This window comes from Oncorhynchus gorbuscha, unplaced genomic scaffold (assembly GCF_021184085.1).
Source record: "Oncorhynchus gorbuscha isolate QuinsamMale2020 ecotype Even-year unplaced genomic scaffold, OgorEven_v1.0 Un_scaffold_2719, whole genome shotgun sequence".
Lineage (NCBI taxonomy): Eukaryota > Metazoa > Chordata > Actinopteri > Salmoniformes > Salmonidae > Oncorhynchus > Oncorhynchus gorbuscha.
Genome location: NW_025747154.1, coordinates 5,001 through 23,657, shown reverse-complemented (window position 1 = coordinate 23,657; position 18,657 = coordinate 5,001). Strand labels below are relative to the sequence as shown.

Here is an 18,657-nt window from a genome sequence, read left to right as displayed (position 1 = left end):
CCCCCTGTATATAGCCTCCACATTGACTCTGTACCGTAATACCCTGTATATAGCCTCCACATTGACTCTGTACCGGTACCCCCTGTATATAGCCTCCATATTGACTCTGTACCGTAATACCCTGTATATAGCCTCCACATTGACTCTGTACCTTAATACCCTGTATATAGCCTCCACATTGACTCTGTACCGTAATACCCTGTATATAGCCTCCACATTGACTCTGTACCGTAATACCCTGTATATAGCCTCCACATTGACTCTGTACCGGTACCCCCTGTATATAGCCTCCACATTGACTCTGTACCGTACCCCTGTATATAGCCTCCACAATGACTCTGTACTGGTACCCCTGTATATAGCCTCCACAATGACTCTGTACCGGTACCCCCTGTATATAGCCTCCACATTGACTCTGTACCGGTACCCCCTGTATATAGCCTCCACAATGACTCTGTACCGGTACCCCCTGTATATAGCCTCCACATTGACTCTATACCGGTACCCCCTGTATATAGCCTCCACATTGACTCTGTACCGGTACCCCCTGTATATAGTCTCCACATTGACTCTGTACCGTAATACCCTGTATATAGCCTCCACATTGACTCTGTACCGGTACCCCCTGTATATAGTCTCCACATTGACTCTGTACCGTAATACCCTGTATATAGCCTCCACATTGACTCTGTATATAGCCTCCACATTGACTCTGTACCGTAATACCCTGTATATAGCCTCCACATTGACTCTGTACCGTAATACCCTGTATATAGTCTCCACATTGACTCTGTATATAGTCTCCACATTGACTCTGTATATAGCCTCCACATTGACTCTGTATATAGTCTCCACATTGACTCTGTATATAGTCTCCACATTGACTCTGTATATAGTCTCCACATTGACTCTGTATATAGTCTCCACATTGACTCTGTATATAGTCTCCACATTGACTCTGTATATAGTCTCCACATTGACTCTGTATATAGCCTCCACATTGACTCTGTATATAGCCTCCACATTGACTCTGTATATAGCCTCCACATTGACTCTGTATATAGCCTCCACATTGACTCTGTACCGTAATACCCTGTATATAGCCTCCACATTGACTCTGTACCGTAATACCCTGTATATAGTCTCCACATTGACTCTGTATATAGTCTCCACATTGACTCTGTATATAGTCTCCACATTGACTCTGTATATAGTCTCCACATTGACTCTGTATATAGCCTCCACATTGACTCTGTATATAGCCTCCACATTGACTCTGTACCGTAATACCCTGTATATAGCCTCCACATTGACTCTGTACCGGTACCCCCTGTATATAGCCTCCACATTGACTCTGTACCGTAATACCCTGTATATAGCCTCCACATTGACTCTGTACCGGTACCCCCTGTATATAGCCTCCATATTGACTCTGTACCGTAATACCCTGTATATAGCCTCCACATTGACTCTGTACCTTAATACCCTGTATATAGCCTCCACATTGACTCTGTACCGTAATACCCTGTATATAGCCTCCACATTGACTCTGTACCGGTACCCCCTGTATATAGCCTCCACATTGACTCTGTACCGGTACCCCCTGTATATAGCCTCCACATTGACTCTGTACCGTACCCCCTGTATATAGCCTCCACAATGACTCTGTACTGGTACCCCCTGTATATAGCCTCCACAATGACTCTGTACCGGTACCCCCTGTATATAGCCTCCACATTGACTCTGTACCGGTACCCCCTGTATATAGCCTCCACAATGACTCTGTACCGGTACCCCCTGTATATAGCCTCCACATTGACTCTGTACCGGTACCCCCTGTATATAGTCTCCACATTGACTCTGTACCGTAATACCCTGTATATAGCCTCCACATTGACTCTGTACCGGTACCCCCTGTATATAGTCTCCACATTGACTCTGTACCGTAATACCCTGTATATAGCCTCCACATTGACTCTGTATATAGCCTCCACATTGACTCTGTACCGTAATACCCTGTATATAGCCTCCACATTGACTCTGTACCGTAATACCCTGTATATAGTCTCCACATTGACTCTGTATATAGTCTCCACATTGACTCTGTATATAGCCTCCACATTGACTCTGTATATAGTCTCCACATTGACTCTGTATATAGTCTCCACATTGACTCTGTATATAGTCTCCACATTGACTCTGTATATAGTCTCCACATTGACTCTGTATATAGTCTCCACATTGACTCTGTATATAGCCTCCACATTGACTCTGTATATAGCCTCCACATTGACTCTGTATATAGCCTCCACATTGACTCTGTACCGTAATACCCTGTATATAGCCTCCACATTGACTCTGTACCGTAATACCCTGTATATAGTCTCCACATTGACTCTGTATATAGTCTCCACATTGACTCTGTATATAGCCTCCACATTGACTCTGTATATAGCCTCCACATTGACTCTGTATATAGCCTCCACATTGACTCTGTACCGTAATACCCTGTATATAGCCTCCACATTGACTCTGTACCGTAATACCCTGTATATAGTCTCCACATTGACTCTGTATATAGTCTCCACATTGACTCTGTATATAGCCTCCACATTGACTCTGTATATAGCCTCCACATTGACTCTGTATATAGCCTCCACATTGATTCTGTATATAGCCTCCACATTGACTCTGTACTGTAATACCCTGTATATAGTCTCCACATTGACTCTGTATATAGTCTCCACATTGATTCTGTATATAGCCTCCACATTGACTCTGTATATAGTCTCCACATTGACTCTGTATATAGTCTCCACATTGACTCTGTATATAGTCTCCACATTGACTCTGTATATAGTCTCCACATTGACCCTGTATATAGTCTCCACATTGACCCTGTATATAGTCTCCACATTGACCCTGTATATAGTCTCCACATTGACCCTGTATATAGTCTCCACATTGACCCTGTATATAGTCTCCACATTGACCCTGTATATAGTCTCCACATTGACCCTGTATATAGTCTCCACATTGACCCTGTATATAGTCTCCACATTGACCCTGTATATAGTCTCCACATTGACCCTGTATATAGTCTCCACATTGACCCTGTATATAGTCTCCACATTGACCCTGTACTGTAATACCCTGTATATAGTCTCCACATTGACTCTGTATATAGTCTCCACATTGATTCTGTATATAGTCTCCACATTGACCCTGTATATAGTCTCCACATTGACCCTGTACTGTAACACCCTGTATATAGTCTCCACATTGACTCTGTACCGGTACCCCCTGTATATAGCCTCCACATTGACTCTGTACCGTAATACCCTGTATATAGTCTCCACATTGACTCTGTACCGTAATACCCTGTATATAGTCTCCACATTGACTCTGTACCGGTACCCCCTGTATATAGCCTCCACATTGACTCTGTACCGTAATACCATGTATATAGTCTCCACATTGACTCTGTATATAGCCTCCACATTGACTCTGTACCGTAATACCCTGTATATAGCCTCCACATTGACTCTGTACCGTAATACCCTGTATATAGCCTCCACATTGACTCTGTATATAGCCTCCACATTGACTCTGTATATAGCCTCCACATTGACTCTGTACCGTAATACCCTGTATATAGCCTCCACATTGACTCTGTATATAGCCTCCACATTGACTCTGTACCGTAATACCCTGTATATAGTCTCCACATTGACTCTGTATATAGCCTCCACATTGACTCTGTACCGTAATACCCTGTATATAGCCTCCACATTGACTCTGTATATAGTCTCCACATTGACTCTGTATGTAGCCTCCACATTGACTCTGTATATAGTCTCCACATTGACTCTGTATATAGTCTCCACATTGACTCTGTATATAGTCTCCACATTGACTCTGTATATAGTCTCCACATTGACTCTGTACCGTAATACCCTGTATATAGCCTCCACATTGACTCTGTATATAGTCTCCACATTGACTCTGTATATAGTCTCCACATTGACTCTGTATATAGCCTCCACATTGACTCTGTACCGTAATACCCTGTATATAGCCTCCACATTGACTCTGTACCGTAATACCCTGTATATAGCCTCCACATTGACTCTGTATATAGCCTCCACATTGACTCTGTACCGTAATACCCTGTATATAGTCTCCACATTGACTCTGTATATAGCCTCCACATTGACTCTGTACCGTAATACCCTGTATATAGCCTCCACATTGACTCTGTATATAGCCTCCACATTGACTCTGTATATAGTCTCCACATTGACTCTGTATATAGTCTCCACATTGACTCTGTATATAGTCTCCACATTGACTCTGTATATAGCCTCCACATTGACTCTGTATATAGCCTCCACATTGACTCTGTACCGTAATACCCTGTATATAGCCTCCACATTGACTCTGTACCGTAATACCCTGTATATAGTCTCCACATTGACTCTGTATATAGTCTCCACATTGACTCTGTATATAGCCTCCACATTGACTCTGTACCGTAATACCCTGTATATAGCCTCCACATTGACTCTGTACCGTAATACCCTGTATATAGTCTCCACATTGACTCTGTATATAGTCTCCACATTGACTCTGTATATAGTCTCCACATTGACTCTGTATATAGTCTCCACATTGACTCTGTATATAGTCTCCACATTGACTCTGTATATAGTCTCCACATTGACTCTGTATATAGTCTCCACATTGACTCTGTATATAGTCTCCACATTGACTCTGTATATAGTCTCCACATTGACTCTGTATATAGTCTCCACATTGACTCTGTATATAGTCTCCACATTGACTCTGTATATAGTCTCCACATTGACTCTGTACCGTAATACCCTGTATATAGCCAAGATTGTTATTGTTATTTACTGCTGCTCTTTAATGATTTGTTATTCTTATCTCTTACATTTACATGTATTTTTTAATGTTTTTTCTAAAAACTGCATTGTTGGTTTCAGGGCTTGTCAGTGAAACATTTCACTGTAAGGTCTACCTACACCTGTATTATTTCGGCCGCATGTGACAAATTGGATTTGATTTTTGTTTTTCTCAGAACGTGCTCCAGGACCGGAGGTTTCAGTGTCCCTGTTGAAAATCTCTTACCACACACTCCATTTTGCGAGTCTCTCCATCTGCAGTGGTCTCCTCCAGCCCCTCGCTTCCCCGCCACACCTCTACATGGAGACGCCCTGCCACCTAACAGAGAGAAAGACACACAATCTCATTAACGTTTTACACTGCTGGGATACTGGCCTATATATTGAAAATGTTTCTTAAAAGAAAAACATCTGAAAATACATAAACCATGGTAGCAATTGAAAAGGGAAACATTTTGGAGATCACAGGGAAAATATTAGACTAAAAAAAGGTGAGGACGCAACAGTTCACCTGACAACAGTTCACCTGACAACAGTTCACCTGACAACAGTTCACCTGACAACAGTTCACCTGACAACAGTTCACCTGACAACAGTTCACCTGACAACAGTTCACCTGACAACAGTTCACCTGACAACAGTTCACCTGACAACAGTTCACCTGACAACAGTTCACCTGACAACAGTTCACACCTGACAACAGTTCACCTGACAACAGTTCACCTGACAACAGTTCACCTGACAACAGTTCACCTGACAACAGTTCACCTGACAACAGTTCACCTGACAACAGTTCACCTGACAACAGTTCACCTGACAACAGTTCACCTGACAACAGTTCACCTGACAACAGTTCACCTGACAAGACTGAATCCAAATTTTACACCGTTGATTGTACGTTTCACCACAGTTGTTAATGAAATCTGAAAACACTCTGGGTACATTCAGTAACATGACGAGAATATTCCTGGGATAATGTGGAGTAGGTGCACCGTACGACAAAGAAACAACAAGGGTTTCAGTGAGAGGACAAACTGGTGTCTCCAAGTGGCCCCACACCTCTCTCCAGTGAGAGGACTAACTGGTGTCTCCAAGTGGCCCCACACATCTCTCCAGTGAGAGGACTAACTGGTGTCTCCAAGTGGCCCCACACATCTCTCCAGTGAGAGGACTAACTGGTGTCTCCAAGTGGCCCCACACATCTCTCCAGTGAGAGGACTAACTGGTGTCTCCAAGTGGCCCCACACCTCTCTCCAGTGAAAGGACTAACTGGTGTCTCCAAGTGGCCCCACACATCTCTCCAGTGAGAGGACAAACTGGTGTCTCCAAGTAGCCCCACACCCCTCCAGTGAGAGGACAAACTGGTGTCTCCAAGTGGCCCCACACATCTCTCCAGTGTACACAGTTCCTAAATCATTTCAATGCACTTTTATGACTCAAAGAAGAGTCTTCAACTATACGTTAGCTTTTTTTGAGCCTCTCCTCGCTGAGTCGTCGAGGAACTAGAGCAAGGACACTTGTAGTTGTTTTGTTTGTGCTCTCCTCGCTGAGTCGTCGAGGAACTAGAGCAAGGACACTTGTAGTTGTTTTGTTTGGGACGCAACCCTAAAACAGACCATTTATAAACTCCTTTAGGCAACCCTAAAACAGACCATTTATAAACTCCTTTAGGCAACCCTAAAACAGACCATTTATAAACTCCTTTAGGCAACCCTAAAACAGACCATTTATAAACTCCTTTAGGCAACCCTAACAGACCATTTATAAACTCCTTTAGGCAACCCTAAAACAGACCATTTATAAACTCCTTTAGGCAACCCTAAAACAGACCATTTATAAACTCCTTTAGGCAACCCTAAAACAGACCATTTATAAACTCCTTTAGGCAACCCTAAAACAGACCATTTATAAACTCCTTTAGGCAACCCTAAAACAGACCATTTATAAACTCCTTTAGGCAACCCTAAAACAGACCATTTATAAACTCCTTTAGGCAACCCTAAAACAGACCATTTATAAACTCCTTTAGGCAACCCTAAAACAGACCATTTATAAACTCCTTTAGGCAACCCTAAAACAGACCATTTATAAACTCCTTTAGGCAACCCTAAAACAGACCATTTATAAACTCCTTTAGGCAACCCTAAAACAGACCATTTATAAACTCCTTTAGGCAACCCTAAAACAGACCATTTATAAATCACCAATCAGGGTCAGGTGGGCATCATTTGAAAGCTTCTTCTATGGCCAACATGACTAGCTCAGTTATAAAACATATTACAGTGTTGGGCTCTTTCACGTGTAATTCAGGGAAACAGATCATCCCATTGGTGCCCATAGAAAGGAGTCCCTGAGAGGATTCAGGTGTGTGTGACACGACAAAACGGGCTCATTGTGTTCAGAACAACCCAGAGTACGACGCCGTGTCACCACGCACAGCTAACAGACTGATTATAAACGTTGACACTGTATATGACATGAGATTCATTATTTGGAAATATGACGAGCAAGAAACCAGTGGATTGGGAAATGATCTAGAGCAAGAAACCAGTGGATTGGGAAATGATCTAGAGCAAGAAACCAGTGGATTGGGAAATGATCTAGAGCAAGAAACCAGTGGATTGGGAAATGATCTAGAGCAGGACATGTAAAATGCACATCTGGACTCACAGGTGATTGGTTTGTATGACATCAGAGCTGTATTTATTATAATCCTCAACAGGATTATATATATATATATTTAAATAGACTCCCCTTAAATTTACAACATTTTCCCTCACACAACAAAACATTTTCCCTCACTCACACAACAAAACATTTCCCTCACTCACACAACAAAACATTTCCCTCACTCAGACAACATTTCTAAAGTTGGCCAATCAGTGGGAGGGATCGGGGCAACTTTATGTCGAGCGAGATGCAGAAGATCAGAATGACTGTCAATCAAAACCCAGACAGAAGAGCAGAGGCGGAGCTCTGACCTCATCTATAGCATGTTACTGTACAGACACTGAGCTCTGACCTCATCTATAGCATGTTACTGTACAGCCACTGAGCTCTGACCTCATCTATAGCATGTTACTGTACAGACACTGAGCTCTGACCTCATCTATAGCATGTTACTGTACAGCCACTGAGCTCTGACCTCATCTATAGCATGTTACTGAACAGCCACTGAGCTCTGACCTCATCTATAGCATGTTACTGAACAGCCACTGAGCTCCAAATGTAGGCATTTTTGTCCAATTCTGCCATGTTCAACCTGTATACGGGTACGAGTGTATAAGGTTAACTAATGACTGAACATGGAGTATAATTTGTCTGACATGTCACCCACGTAATCTGATTGATGACGGGCACTGCAGCTTAAAGAACGCACACACACACACACACACACACACACACACACACACACACCTCTCCCTTCTGGTTGATGATAGGTACAGCGTACTGCATCTTAATGAGATGAACACCCACACACACACACCTCTCCCTTCTGGTTGATGATGGGTACAGCGTACTGCAGCTTGACGTCGTAGAAGAGACAGGCCAGAAACACGTTGGCCACTCCAATCAGACTGTGGTTCTCCTGCTCGTCGAAGAACGGGTCGGCACGCTTGAAGTAGGAACGCATTACCTAGACAGGGGGAGAGAGGAGGAGAGGGGAGACAGGGGGAGAGAGGAGGAGAGGGGAGACAGGGAGAGAGGGAGACAGGGGAGAGAGAGGAGAGAGAGAGGAGGAGAGAGAGAGACAGGGGGAGAGAGAGACAGGGGGAGAGAGAGACAGGGGGAGAGAGGAGGAGAGAGAGACAGGGGAGAGAGGAGGAGAGAGAGACAGGGGGAGAGAGAGAGACAGGGGGAGAGAGAGACAGGGGGAGAGAGGAGGAGAGAGAGACAGGGGGAGAGAGGGGGAGAGAGAGACAGGGGGAGAGAGGAGGAGAGAGAGACAGGGGGAGAGAGGAGGAGAGAGAGAGACAGGGGGAGAGAGGAGGAGAGAGGGAGAGAGAGGAGGAGAGAGGGAGAGAGAGGAGGAGAGAGAGACAGGGGGAGAGGAGGAGAGAGGGAGAGAGAGGAGGAGAGAGAGACAGGGGGAGAGAGGAGGAGAGAGGAGAGAGAGAGGAGGAGAGAGAGACAGGGGGAGAGAGGAGGAGAGAGGGAGAGAGGAGGAGAGAGGGAGAGAGGAGGAGAGAGGGGAGACAGGGGGAGAGAGGGAGACAGGGGGAGAGAGGAGGAGAGAGGGAGACAGGGGGAGAGAGGAGGAGAGGGGAGACAGGGGGAGAGAGGAGGGGGAGACAGGGGAGAGAGAGGAGGGGGGAGACAGGAGGAGAGAGGAGAGAGGGGGAGAGAGGAGGAGGGGGAGACAGGAGGAGAGAGGGAGAGAGGAGGAGAGAGGGAGAGAGGGAGACAGGGGGAGACAGGAGGAGAGAGGAGACAGGAGGAGGGGGAGACAGGGGGAGAGAGGAGGAGGGGGAGAGAGGAGACAGGGGGAGAGAGGAGGAGAGGGGGAGACAGGGGGAGAGAGGAGGAGAGAGAGAGGAGGAGAGAGAGGAGGAGAGAGAGACGGGGAGAGAGGAGGAGAGAGAGACGGGGAGAGAAGAGGAGAGAGAGACGGGGAGAGAAGAGGAGAGAGAGACAGGGGGAGAGAAGAGGAGAGAGAGACAGGGGGAGAGAGGAGGAGAGAGAGACAGGGGGAGAGAGGAGGAGAGACAGGAAGGGAGAGGGAGACAGGAAGGGAGAGGGAGACAGGGTGAGAGGGAGACAGGGTGAGAGGGAGACAGGGTGAGAGGGAGACAGGGTGAGAGGGAGACAGGGTGAGAGGGAGACAGGGTGAGAGGGAGACAGGGTGAGAGGGAGACAGGGTGAGAGGGAGACAGGGTGAGAGGGAGACAGGGTGAGAGGGAGACAGAGTGAGAGGAGACAGGGTGAGAGGGAGACAGGGTGAGAGGGAGACAGGGTGAGAGGGAGACAGGGTGAGAGGGAGACAGGGTGAGAGGGAGACAGGGTGAGAGGGAGACAGGGTGAGAGGGAGACAGGGTGAGAGGGAGACAGGGTGAGAGGGAGACAGGGTGAGAGGAGACAGGGTGAGAGGGAGACAGGGTGAGAGGGAGACAGGGTGAGAGGGAGACAGGGTGAGAGGGAGACAGGGTGAGAGGGAGACAGGGTGAGAGGGAGACAGGGTGAGAGGGAGACAGGGTGAGAGGGAGACAGGGTGAGAGGGAGACAGGGTGAGAGGGAGACAGGGTGAGAGGGAGACAGGGTGAGAGGGAGACAGGGTGAGAGGGAGACAGGGTGAGAGGAGACAGGGTGAGAGGGAGACAGGGTGAGAGGGAGACAGGGTGAGAGGGAGACAGGGTGAGAGGGAGACAGGGTGAGAGGGAGACAGGGTGAGAGGGAGACAGGGTGAGAGGGAGACAGGGTGAGAGGGAGACAGGGTGAGAGGGAGACAGGAAGGGAGAGGGAGAAAGGAAGGGAGAGGGAGAAAGGAAGGGAGAGGGAGGGTGAGAGGGAGACAGGGTAAGGCAGTAGACTAGGGCACTATCCACTTTAATTCTTATATTTTTTTAAACGCTCTCCTTCATCTGAAATAATTGGAAAAGACTTGACCAGTGAAAACAATCATTACGTTGGCCTTACACCTGAGCTGTGTTCGAATGCTCACACGAACCATACTATTTGTGATGTGAATTGAGTATATAGTATGCTTAATGGTCATAGTATGGATATAGTTAGTATGCCAAAATGTTCCCAGATGTCATTCTAAATTTGCCAAAGTAGAGTCTTAGAGAACACTATATCCGTACTTTGGGGCCCATAATGTAATTCTTCAGGAAATGGGCATGGCTTCATATTTTCAGATGTGAAGAAAATGGTGGAAAAAAAGCAGAATTAAATAGTTGCCAGCAGCACAGGTACAGTCACCAACGCTCTAGATAACATGAAAACAGCCTAACCAGCTCTGCTAGGGAGAGTAAAATGGGCAGAGTCGTCTCATTGGTGTCTGGAAGTAGCTAGCAAGCCAGCCAACGTTAGCCTAGGTGCTTGACTGCCGTTGTAAGGTCAGAACCAAAATCAACCCGACTCCTCGGCCCGGGCATCCGGTGTGAGCTCAGAGAGCACTCTGGCACTCCAGAATTTAAGAACACACCCGAAGAAGTCGTAAATTGTCTAACTAGTAAATTGTTATGCTAACTAGCTAGCAAGAGGTTGCATAGCAACAGCGTCAACTTCTGGTAGGCAAAGAGCTAGTAAACTTAACTGAAAGGATACTGTTTGTTTACAGTAAGCTAAAATGAACTAATAGTACACACACACACAGTCGTGGCCAAATGTTTTGAGAATGACACAAATATTAAGTTTCAAAGTCTGCTGCCTCAGTTTGTATGATCGCAATTTGCATGGACTCCAGAATGCTATGAAGAGTGATCAGATGAATTGCAATTAATTGCAAAGTCCCTCTTTGCCATGTGAATGAACTGAATCGCCCCCAACAAAACATTTCCACTGCATTTCAGCCCTGCCACAAAAAGACCAGCTGACATGTCAGTGATTCTCTCGTTAACACAGGTGTGAGTTGACGAGGACAAGGCTGGAGATCACCCTGTCATGCTGATTGAGTTCGAAAAACAGACTGGAAGCTTCAAAAGGAGGGGGGTGCTTGGAATCATTGTTCTTCCTCTGTCAACCATGGTTACCTGCAAGGAAACACGTGCCGTCATCATTGCTTTGCACAAAAAGGGCTTCACAGGCAAGGATATTGCTGCCAGTAAGATTGTGCCAGGACCGTCTCCTAAAGTTGATTCAGCTGCGGCATCGGGGCACCACCAGTACAGAGCTTGCTCAGGAATGGCAGCAGGCAGGTGTGAGTGCATCTGCATGCACAGTGAGGCGAAGACTTTTGGAGGATGGCCTGGTGTCAGGAAGGGCAGCAAAGAAGCCACTTCTCTCCTGGAAAAACATCAGGGACAGACTGATATTCTGCAAAAGGTACAGGGATTGGACTGCTGAGGACTGGGGTAAAGTCATTTTCTCTGATGAATCCCCTTTCCGATTGTTGTAGCACCTTGCCATAAGGCAAAAGTGATAACTAAGTGGCTCGGGGATCAAAACATGGATAATTTGAGTCCGTGGCCAGGAAACTCCCCAGACATTAATCCCATTGAGAACTTGTGGTCAATCCTCAAGAGGCGGGTGGACAAACAAAAACCCACAAATTCTGACAAACTCCAAGCATTGATTATGCAAGAATGGGCTGCCATCAGTCAGGATGTGGACCAGAAGTTAATTGGCAGCTTGCGAGGGCGGATTGCAGAGGTCTTAAAGGGCTCAACACTGCAAATATTGACTCTTTGCATCAACCCCATGTAATTGGCAATAAAAGCCTTTGACACTTATGAAATGCTTGTAATTATACTTCAGTATTCCATAGTAACATCTGCCAAAAATATCTAAAGACACTGAAGCAGCAAACTTTGTGGAAATTAATATTTGTGTCATTCTTTTGGCCACGACTGTACACTCATTATGTATGTAGTATACAGTATGTTAACTCTGGTTAGTTATTTTAGATCAGAACAATGAAGAACAGGAGGGAAAACTTTGAGACAATCTAGAGTCTCGTGTCTTAGAAGTAGTTAACCACATCACTCAGCTTCAACTTCACACACACACGGGTTGTAAAACTCACAGGGTTGTCTTCGTCATAGTCCTTCCACTCCTGGTACAGTTCTCTCATGTCCACCAGTCTGTTCTCCATCTTCTCCAGAGCCCAGATCTGTTTCCCTTTCCCCTGACGCCTCACCTGCACCGCGGGCTCACCGAGCACCGCATCACGCTGGGGAGAGATTTGATTAGGATCTCTTTTAGTTCTCATTTCAACTGATCTTCCAAGAGTCCTTAAACATTAAAATACAAATGTATAATAGGATAACATATAACACACTGTTACAGACATAATACTCTAACATAGTGACCAGATAAATACTCTAACTGTCTATACATACAGATTGAATCCTTCATCTACCATAGTCCAGCACAACGTTACTATGTATTATATTAAAATGGTTTTAAAAGTATTAATTGAAAGGTGTCTGGCTCAGATATATCATTACATTTCTTTACTGCTCTAAAATCGACATGTTACTATGCATATTTATAAATAATATAAATTATATATATATATATATTTCTCTTTTCTGTCTGTATAACACACAGATGGTGGACAATCTGTTCCTACTCTCTCTTTACTGAATGTCTGTTACCAACTGATGGAGGACAATCTGTTCCTACTCTTTACTGAATGTCTCTTACCAACTGATGGGGGACAATCTGTTCCTACTCTCTCTTTACTGAACGTCTGTCTCTTACCAACTGATGGGGGACAATCTGTTCCTACTCTCTCTTTACTGAATGTCTCTTACCAACTGATGGGGGACAATCTGTTCCTACTCTCTCTTTACTGAACGTCTGTCTCTTACCAACTGATGGGGGACAATCTATTCCTACTCTCTCTTTACTGAATGTCTGTCTCTTACCAACTGATGGGGGACAATCTGTTCCTACTCTCTCTTTACTGAACGTCTGTCTCTTACCAACTGATGGGGGACAATCTATTCCTATCTCTTTACTGAATGTCTGTCTCTTACCAACTGATGGGGGACAATCTGTTCCTACTCTCTCTTTACTGAACGTCTGTCTCTTACCAACTGATGGGGGACAATCTATTCCTACTCTCTCTTTACTGAACGTCTGTCTCTTACCAACTGATGGGGGACAATCTGTTCCTACTCTCTCTTTACTGAACGTCTGTCTCTTACCAACTGATGGGGGACAATCTGTTCCTACTCTCTCTTTACTGAACGTCTGTCTCTTACCAACTGATGGGGGACAATCTATTCCTACTCTCTCTTTACTGAACGTCTGTCTCTTACCAACTGATGGGGGACAATCTGTTCCTACTCTCTCTTTACTGAACGTCTGTCTCTTACCAACTGATGGGGGACAATCTGTTCCTACTCTCTCTTTACTGAACGTCTGTCTCTTACCAACTGATGGGGACAATCTATTCCTACTCTCTCTTTACTGAACGTCTGTCTCTTACCAACTGATGGGGACAATCTGTTCCTACTCTCTCTTTACTGAACGTCTGTCTCTTACCAACTGATGGGGACAATCTGTTCCTACTCTCTCTTTACTGAACGTCTGTCTCTTACCAACTGATGGGGGACAATCTATTCCTACTCTCTCTTTACTGAACGTCTGTCTCTTACCAACTGATGGGGGACAATCTATTCCTACTCTCTCTTTACTGAACGTCTGTCTCTTACCAACTGAATACAGTTTGGCAGTTTTCAAAACGGTGAGATACAATAAGCTTTGTTGTTTTTTTTCAATGATCTTGTTGATTGATGATCAACCAAGAGCAGACTACATCAGAAGGACCACCTTTAAAACAATGCTAGCTGCTTTGTTCTTTTTAAATAGATTTATTTAAACCTTTTATTTTACTAGACAAGTCAGTTAAGAACTAATTCTTATTTACAATGACGGCCTAGGAACAGTGGGTTAACTGCCTTGTTCAGGGGCAGAACGACAGATTTGTTTTACTTTGTCAACTCGGGGATTCGATCTTGTAACCTTCCGGCTACTAGGCCACCCGCCTCTCACCGCCAGGCCACCCGCCTCTCACCGCCAGGCCACCCGCCTCTCACCGCCAGGCCACCCGCCTCTCACCGCCAGGCCACCCGCCTCTCACCGCCAGGCCACCCGCCTCTCACCGCCAGGCCACCCGCCTCTCACCGCCAGGCCACCCGCCTCTCACCGCCAGGCCACCCGCCTCTCACCGCCAGGCCACCCGCCTCTCACCGCCAGGCCACCCGCCTCTCACCGCCAGGCCACCCGCCTCTCACCGCCAGGCCACCCGCCTCTCACCGCCAGGCCACCCGCCTCTCACCGCCAGGCCACCCGCCTCTCACCGCCAGGCTACCCGCCTCTCACCGCCAGGCCACCCGCCTCTCACCGCCAGGCCACCCGCCTCTCACCGCCAGGCCACCCGCCTCTCACCGCCAGGCCACCCGCCTCTCACCGCCAGGCCACCCGCCTCTCACCGCCAGGCCACCCGCCTCTCACCGCCAGGCCACCCGCCTCTCACCGCCAGGCCACCCGCCTCTCACCGCCAGGCCACCCGCCTCTCACCGCCAGGCCACCCGCCTCTCACCGCCAGGCCACCCGCCTCTCACCGCCAGGCCACCCGCCTCTCACCGCCAGGCCACCCGCCTCTCAATTAATCTGCAGCCTCCTAAATATTTAGCTATCCTTTTGATCATGCATGCAGTTTATATATATATTTACATAGATAAGTTATTTGAGACGACCACGATAAGCCGTTGTCTTGCTGCACTCCCAGTAGTTTGGTTTCTGCCACTTCCTCAATTCGTACTTCATTGTGATCCTGGGGGATCAGACCAACATAATCTTGGCGTTTAAAACAAGTTTGTTCAAACCCACTCCCTGATATCCCTGATATTTCCCAGGTCTACTTGTAGAGCTTACTGTACCTGTTGAACCGATTGTCTTGATGCATAAATTGTAATATCTGCAAATATAGCAGCTTGAGTTTTAGATAAGGCATAAGGAAGGTCGTAGACAGACAGACAGACAGACAGACAGACAGACAGACAGACAGACAGACAGACAGACAGACAGACAGACAGACAGACAGACAGACAGACAGACAGACAGACAGACAGACAGACAGACAGACAGACAGACAGACAGACAGACAGACAGACAGACAGACAGACAGACAGACAGACAGACAGACAGACAGACAGACAGACAGACAGACAGACAGACAGACAGACAGACAGACAGACAGACAGACAGACAGACAGACAGACAGACAGACAGACAGACAGACAGACAGACAGACAGACAGACAGACAGACAGACAGACAGACAGACAGACAGACAGACAGACAGACAGACAGACAGACAGACAGACAGACAGACAGACAGACAGACAGACAGACAGACAGACAGACAGACAGACAGACAGACAGACAGACAGACAGACAGACAGACAGACAGACAGACAGACAGACAGACAGACAGACAGACAGACAGACAGACAGACAGACAGACAGACAGACAGACAGACAGACAGACAGACAGACAGACAGACAGACAGACAGACAGACAGACAGACAGACAGACAGACAGACAGACAGACAGACAGACAGACAGACAGACAGACAGACAGACAGACAGACAGACAGACAGACAGACAGACAGACAGACAGACAGACAGACAGACAGACAGACAGACAGACAGACAGACAGACAGACAGACAGACAGACAGACAGACAGACAGACAGACAGACAGACAGATGCTGATTCAGTATGTATGAGGAGTTGTGTCAAAGTAACTTGTATATAAATAGTTAATAAGTAAAAAAAGTGGCCCAAGGCAGCTGCCCTGTGGTATTCCACAGTTTAAAAGCATGAGGGGAAGAAAATGAACCATTGATATAAGTGGACTGAGAGGGAGGCAGAGAGAGAGAGAGAGAGAGAGAGACACACAACCCACTGCAACACCTCACATGAAAGCAATGCAGAGACACACTTTTGTCAGTACTTGTCTGACTGTGCACTGTAAAGCTGATAGTGTTATCATGGTAGTTACTGCACAGTCAGTCAGTCAAACACACACACACAAAACACCCTACCTTTCTGTTGGCATTGAGGTTAGCAGCAGGTATTTGCAGTGTGACCAGGTACTCCGTCCTCTTGTTGAGTTCCTCAGCTATGAAGCCAGCCTCCTGCACCAGCAGGTTAGCTCTGACGATCTGTTGTCTCAGCCTTCGCAGGCTACGCGTCATCATGGCCTCTCTACAGCACGGCGAGAGAGACAGAGGGTTAGGGACGGTTATTCATCACTGCCTCTCTACACCATGCAGAGATTTGTATGTATGAAGTTGTGTCAAAGTAACTTGTTTCCGTGGCCGTTTAACCCTTGACCCCTCACCTGTCCTCGCTCCAGCGGCGCATGCGTGTCTGGGCGCAGGGTGATGATGCGAGCGATGCTGCTGAGGGTCCGGCTGGCTCCAGGTCTGCAGGCCCAGGGCTCTGCAGCAGGGTGTGTTTCTCTGCAGGAGGGAGCCTCTTCCTCAGCTGCTGCAGCTCCTGCTCGTACATCTGTCTCTGTCGCTCCAGAGCCGTCCTCTTCTCCTCCTCGTGCTGTCGCTCCAACGTCTGGAGGACAGACTGCATGGGGTCTGGGAGGGAAGGGGGGGAGCGGGAGGAGAGCAGGAGGGAGAGGGGGAGAGTGGGAGGGAGAGGGAGTGGGAGGGGGAGAGCGAGGAGGGGGTAGAGCAGGAGGGAGAGGGGGAGAGCGGGAGGGAGAGGGGGGAGGCGGGAGGGAGAGGGGGGAGAGCGGGAGGGAGAGCAGGAGGGAGAGCGGGAGGGAGAGCGGGAGGGAGAGCGGGAGGGAGAGCGGGAGGGAGAGGGAGGAGGGGGAGAGAGGGGAGGGAGGGAGAGCGAGGAGGGAGGAGGGGGATAGCAGGAGGGGGTTGGAGGAGGGGGAGAGAGAGAGGAGGGGGAGGGGGAGAGGGAGGATAGCAGGAGGGAGAGGGAGGAGAGCAGGAGGGAGAGGGAGGAGGGGGAGAGCAGGAGGGAGAGGGAGGAGGGGGGAGAGCAGGAGGGAGAGGGAGGAGGGGGAGAGCAGGAGGGAGAGGGAGGAGAGCAGGAGGGAGAGGGAGGAGAGCAGGAGGGAGAGGGAGGAGAGCAGGAGGGAGAGGGAGGAGGGGGAGAGCGGGGGAGAGCAGGAGCGAGAGGGGGGGGGGAGGAGGGGGAGAGCGAGGAGGGGGAGAGCGGGGGGGGGGGGTGATGAAACATAGGAAAGCGAATGGATCTGAGAACAGACTGCCGAGCTGAATATAATCTTGTCATTCTGAACATGTCTGTATCTACTAAGTCTCTCTGGATAAGAGCCAAATGACTACAATGTAAAAATGTCAAATTGTCACCGTTGTTGCCCATGCCTTTCATCATGACCTCTGTCTGGGCGAAATCGTATCCGAAGCTGACCTCGCTGGAGACGTCACTGGCCGTATCAAAGTCCACCTCCAACTGGTCAGTACTGAGGAAACTCTTCATCACACCACCCTCCTCATCCTCACCCCCCGCATGGGCCAGGTGTCTGGGCAGGTTGATCCTGAGAGCGACAGAACGAGAGAGAGAGAGCGACTTTAACCAAAACAACAGTGTTTGTGCATAGACATGAATGGCTTCAATACAACATAACAACTGCCACTCAAGTAGAGGGAGACAGCTGTTCTGTAAACTCATGGACCTGAAGAAGTGGTTGTTTCCCCACAGGATGCGGTCTCCATGGTGAAGCTGGACTGGGTTGGTGACTGAAGAGCCATTCACACACGTACTGGAGACGGAGACAGAGACAGTCATGACTATTTACAGTAGATATAACAAAAATTAACTATAGCAGTTTGGTGTAGTTCTAGCAGTTTTGTACCGTGCATTGTAGTGTGTGTAGCCCTAACGTGCGTTACGGTGTGTGTGTTTGTTTGTGTGTATAGCCCTACCGTGCGTTACAGTTTGTGTAACCCTACCGTGCGTTACAGTGTGTGTGTGTGTGTGTTTGTGTATGGTGTGTGTGTGTGTGTGTGTAGCCCTACCGTGCCGTGCGGTGCGGTGTGTGTGTGTGTGTAGCCCTAC

The 18,657-nt window shown here is 47.6% G+C and overlaps 1 protein-coding gene across 4 annotated transcripts in view; it reads right to left on the bottom strand.

The window, feature by feature from the left end:
- Positions 1-18,657, bottom strand: part of LOC124026388 (kinesin-like protein KIF13B) — a 63,003-nt gene that overhangs the window by 41,572 nt on the left and 2,774 nt on the right. For all 4 annotated transcript variants that reach the window (XR_006837284.1, XM_046339410.1, XM_046339411.1 and 1 more), the window contains exons 4-10: positions 18,275-18,361; positions 17,949-18,136; positions 16,949-17,198; positions 16,650-16,812; positions 12,610-12,756; positions 8,413-8,562; positions 5,152-5,244 (exon numbers count right to left, since the gene is read on the bottom strand). Coding sequence is in view for 3 of the 4 variants with exons in the window: in XM_046339410.1 (XP_046195366.1) it covers positions 5,152-5,244; positions 8,413-8,562; positions 12,610-12,756; positions 16,650-16,812; positions 16,949-17,198; positions 17,949-18,136; positions 18,275-18,361 (1,078 nt within the window). In the remaining variant the exon portion in view is untranslated. The remainder of the gene's footprint in view (positions 1-5,151; positions 5,245-8,412; positions 8,563-12,609; positions 12,757-16,649; positions 16,813-16,948; positions 17,199-17,948; positions 18,137-18,274; positions 18,362-18,657) is intronic.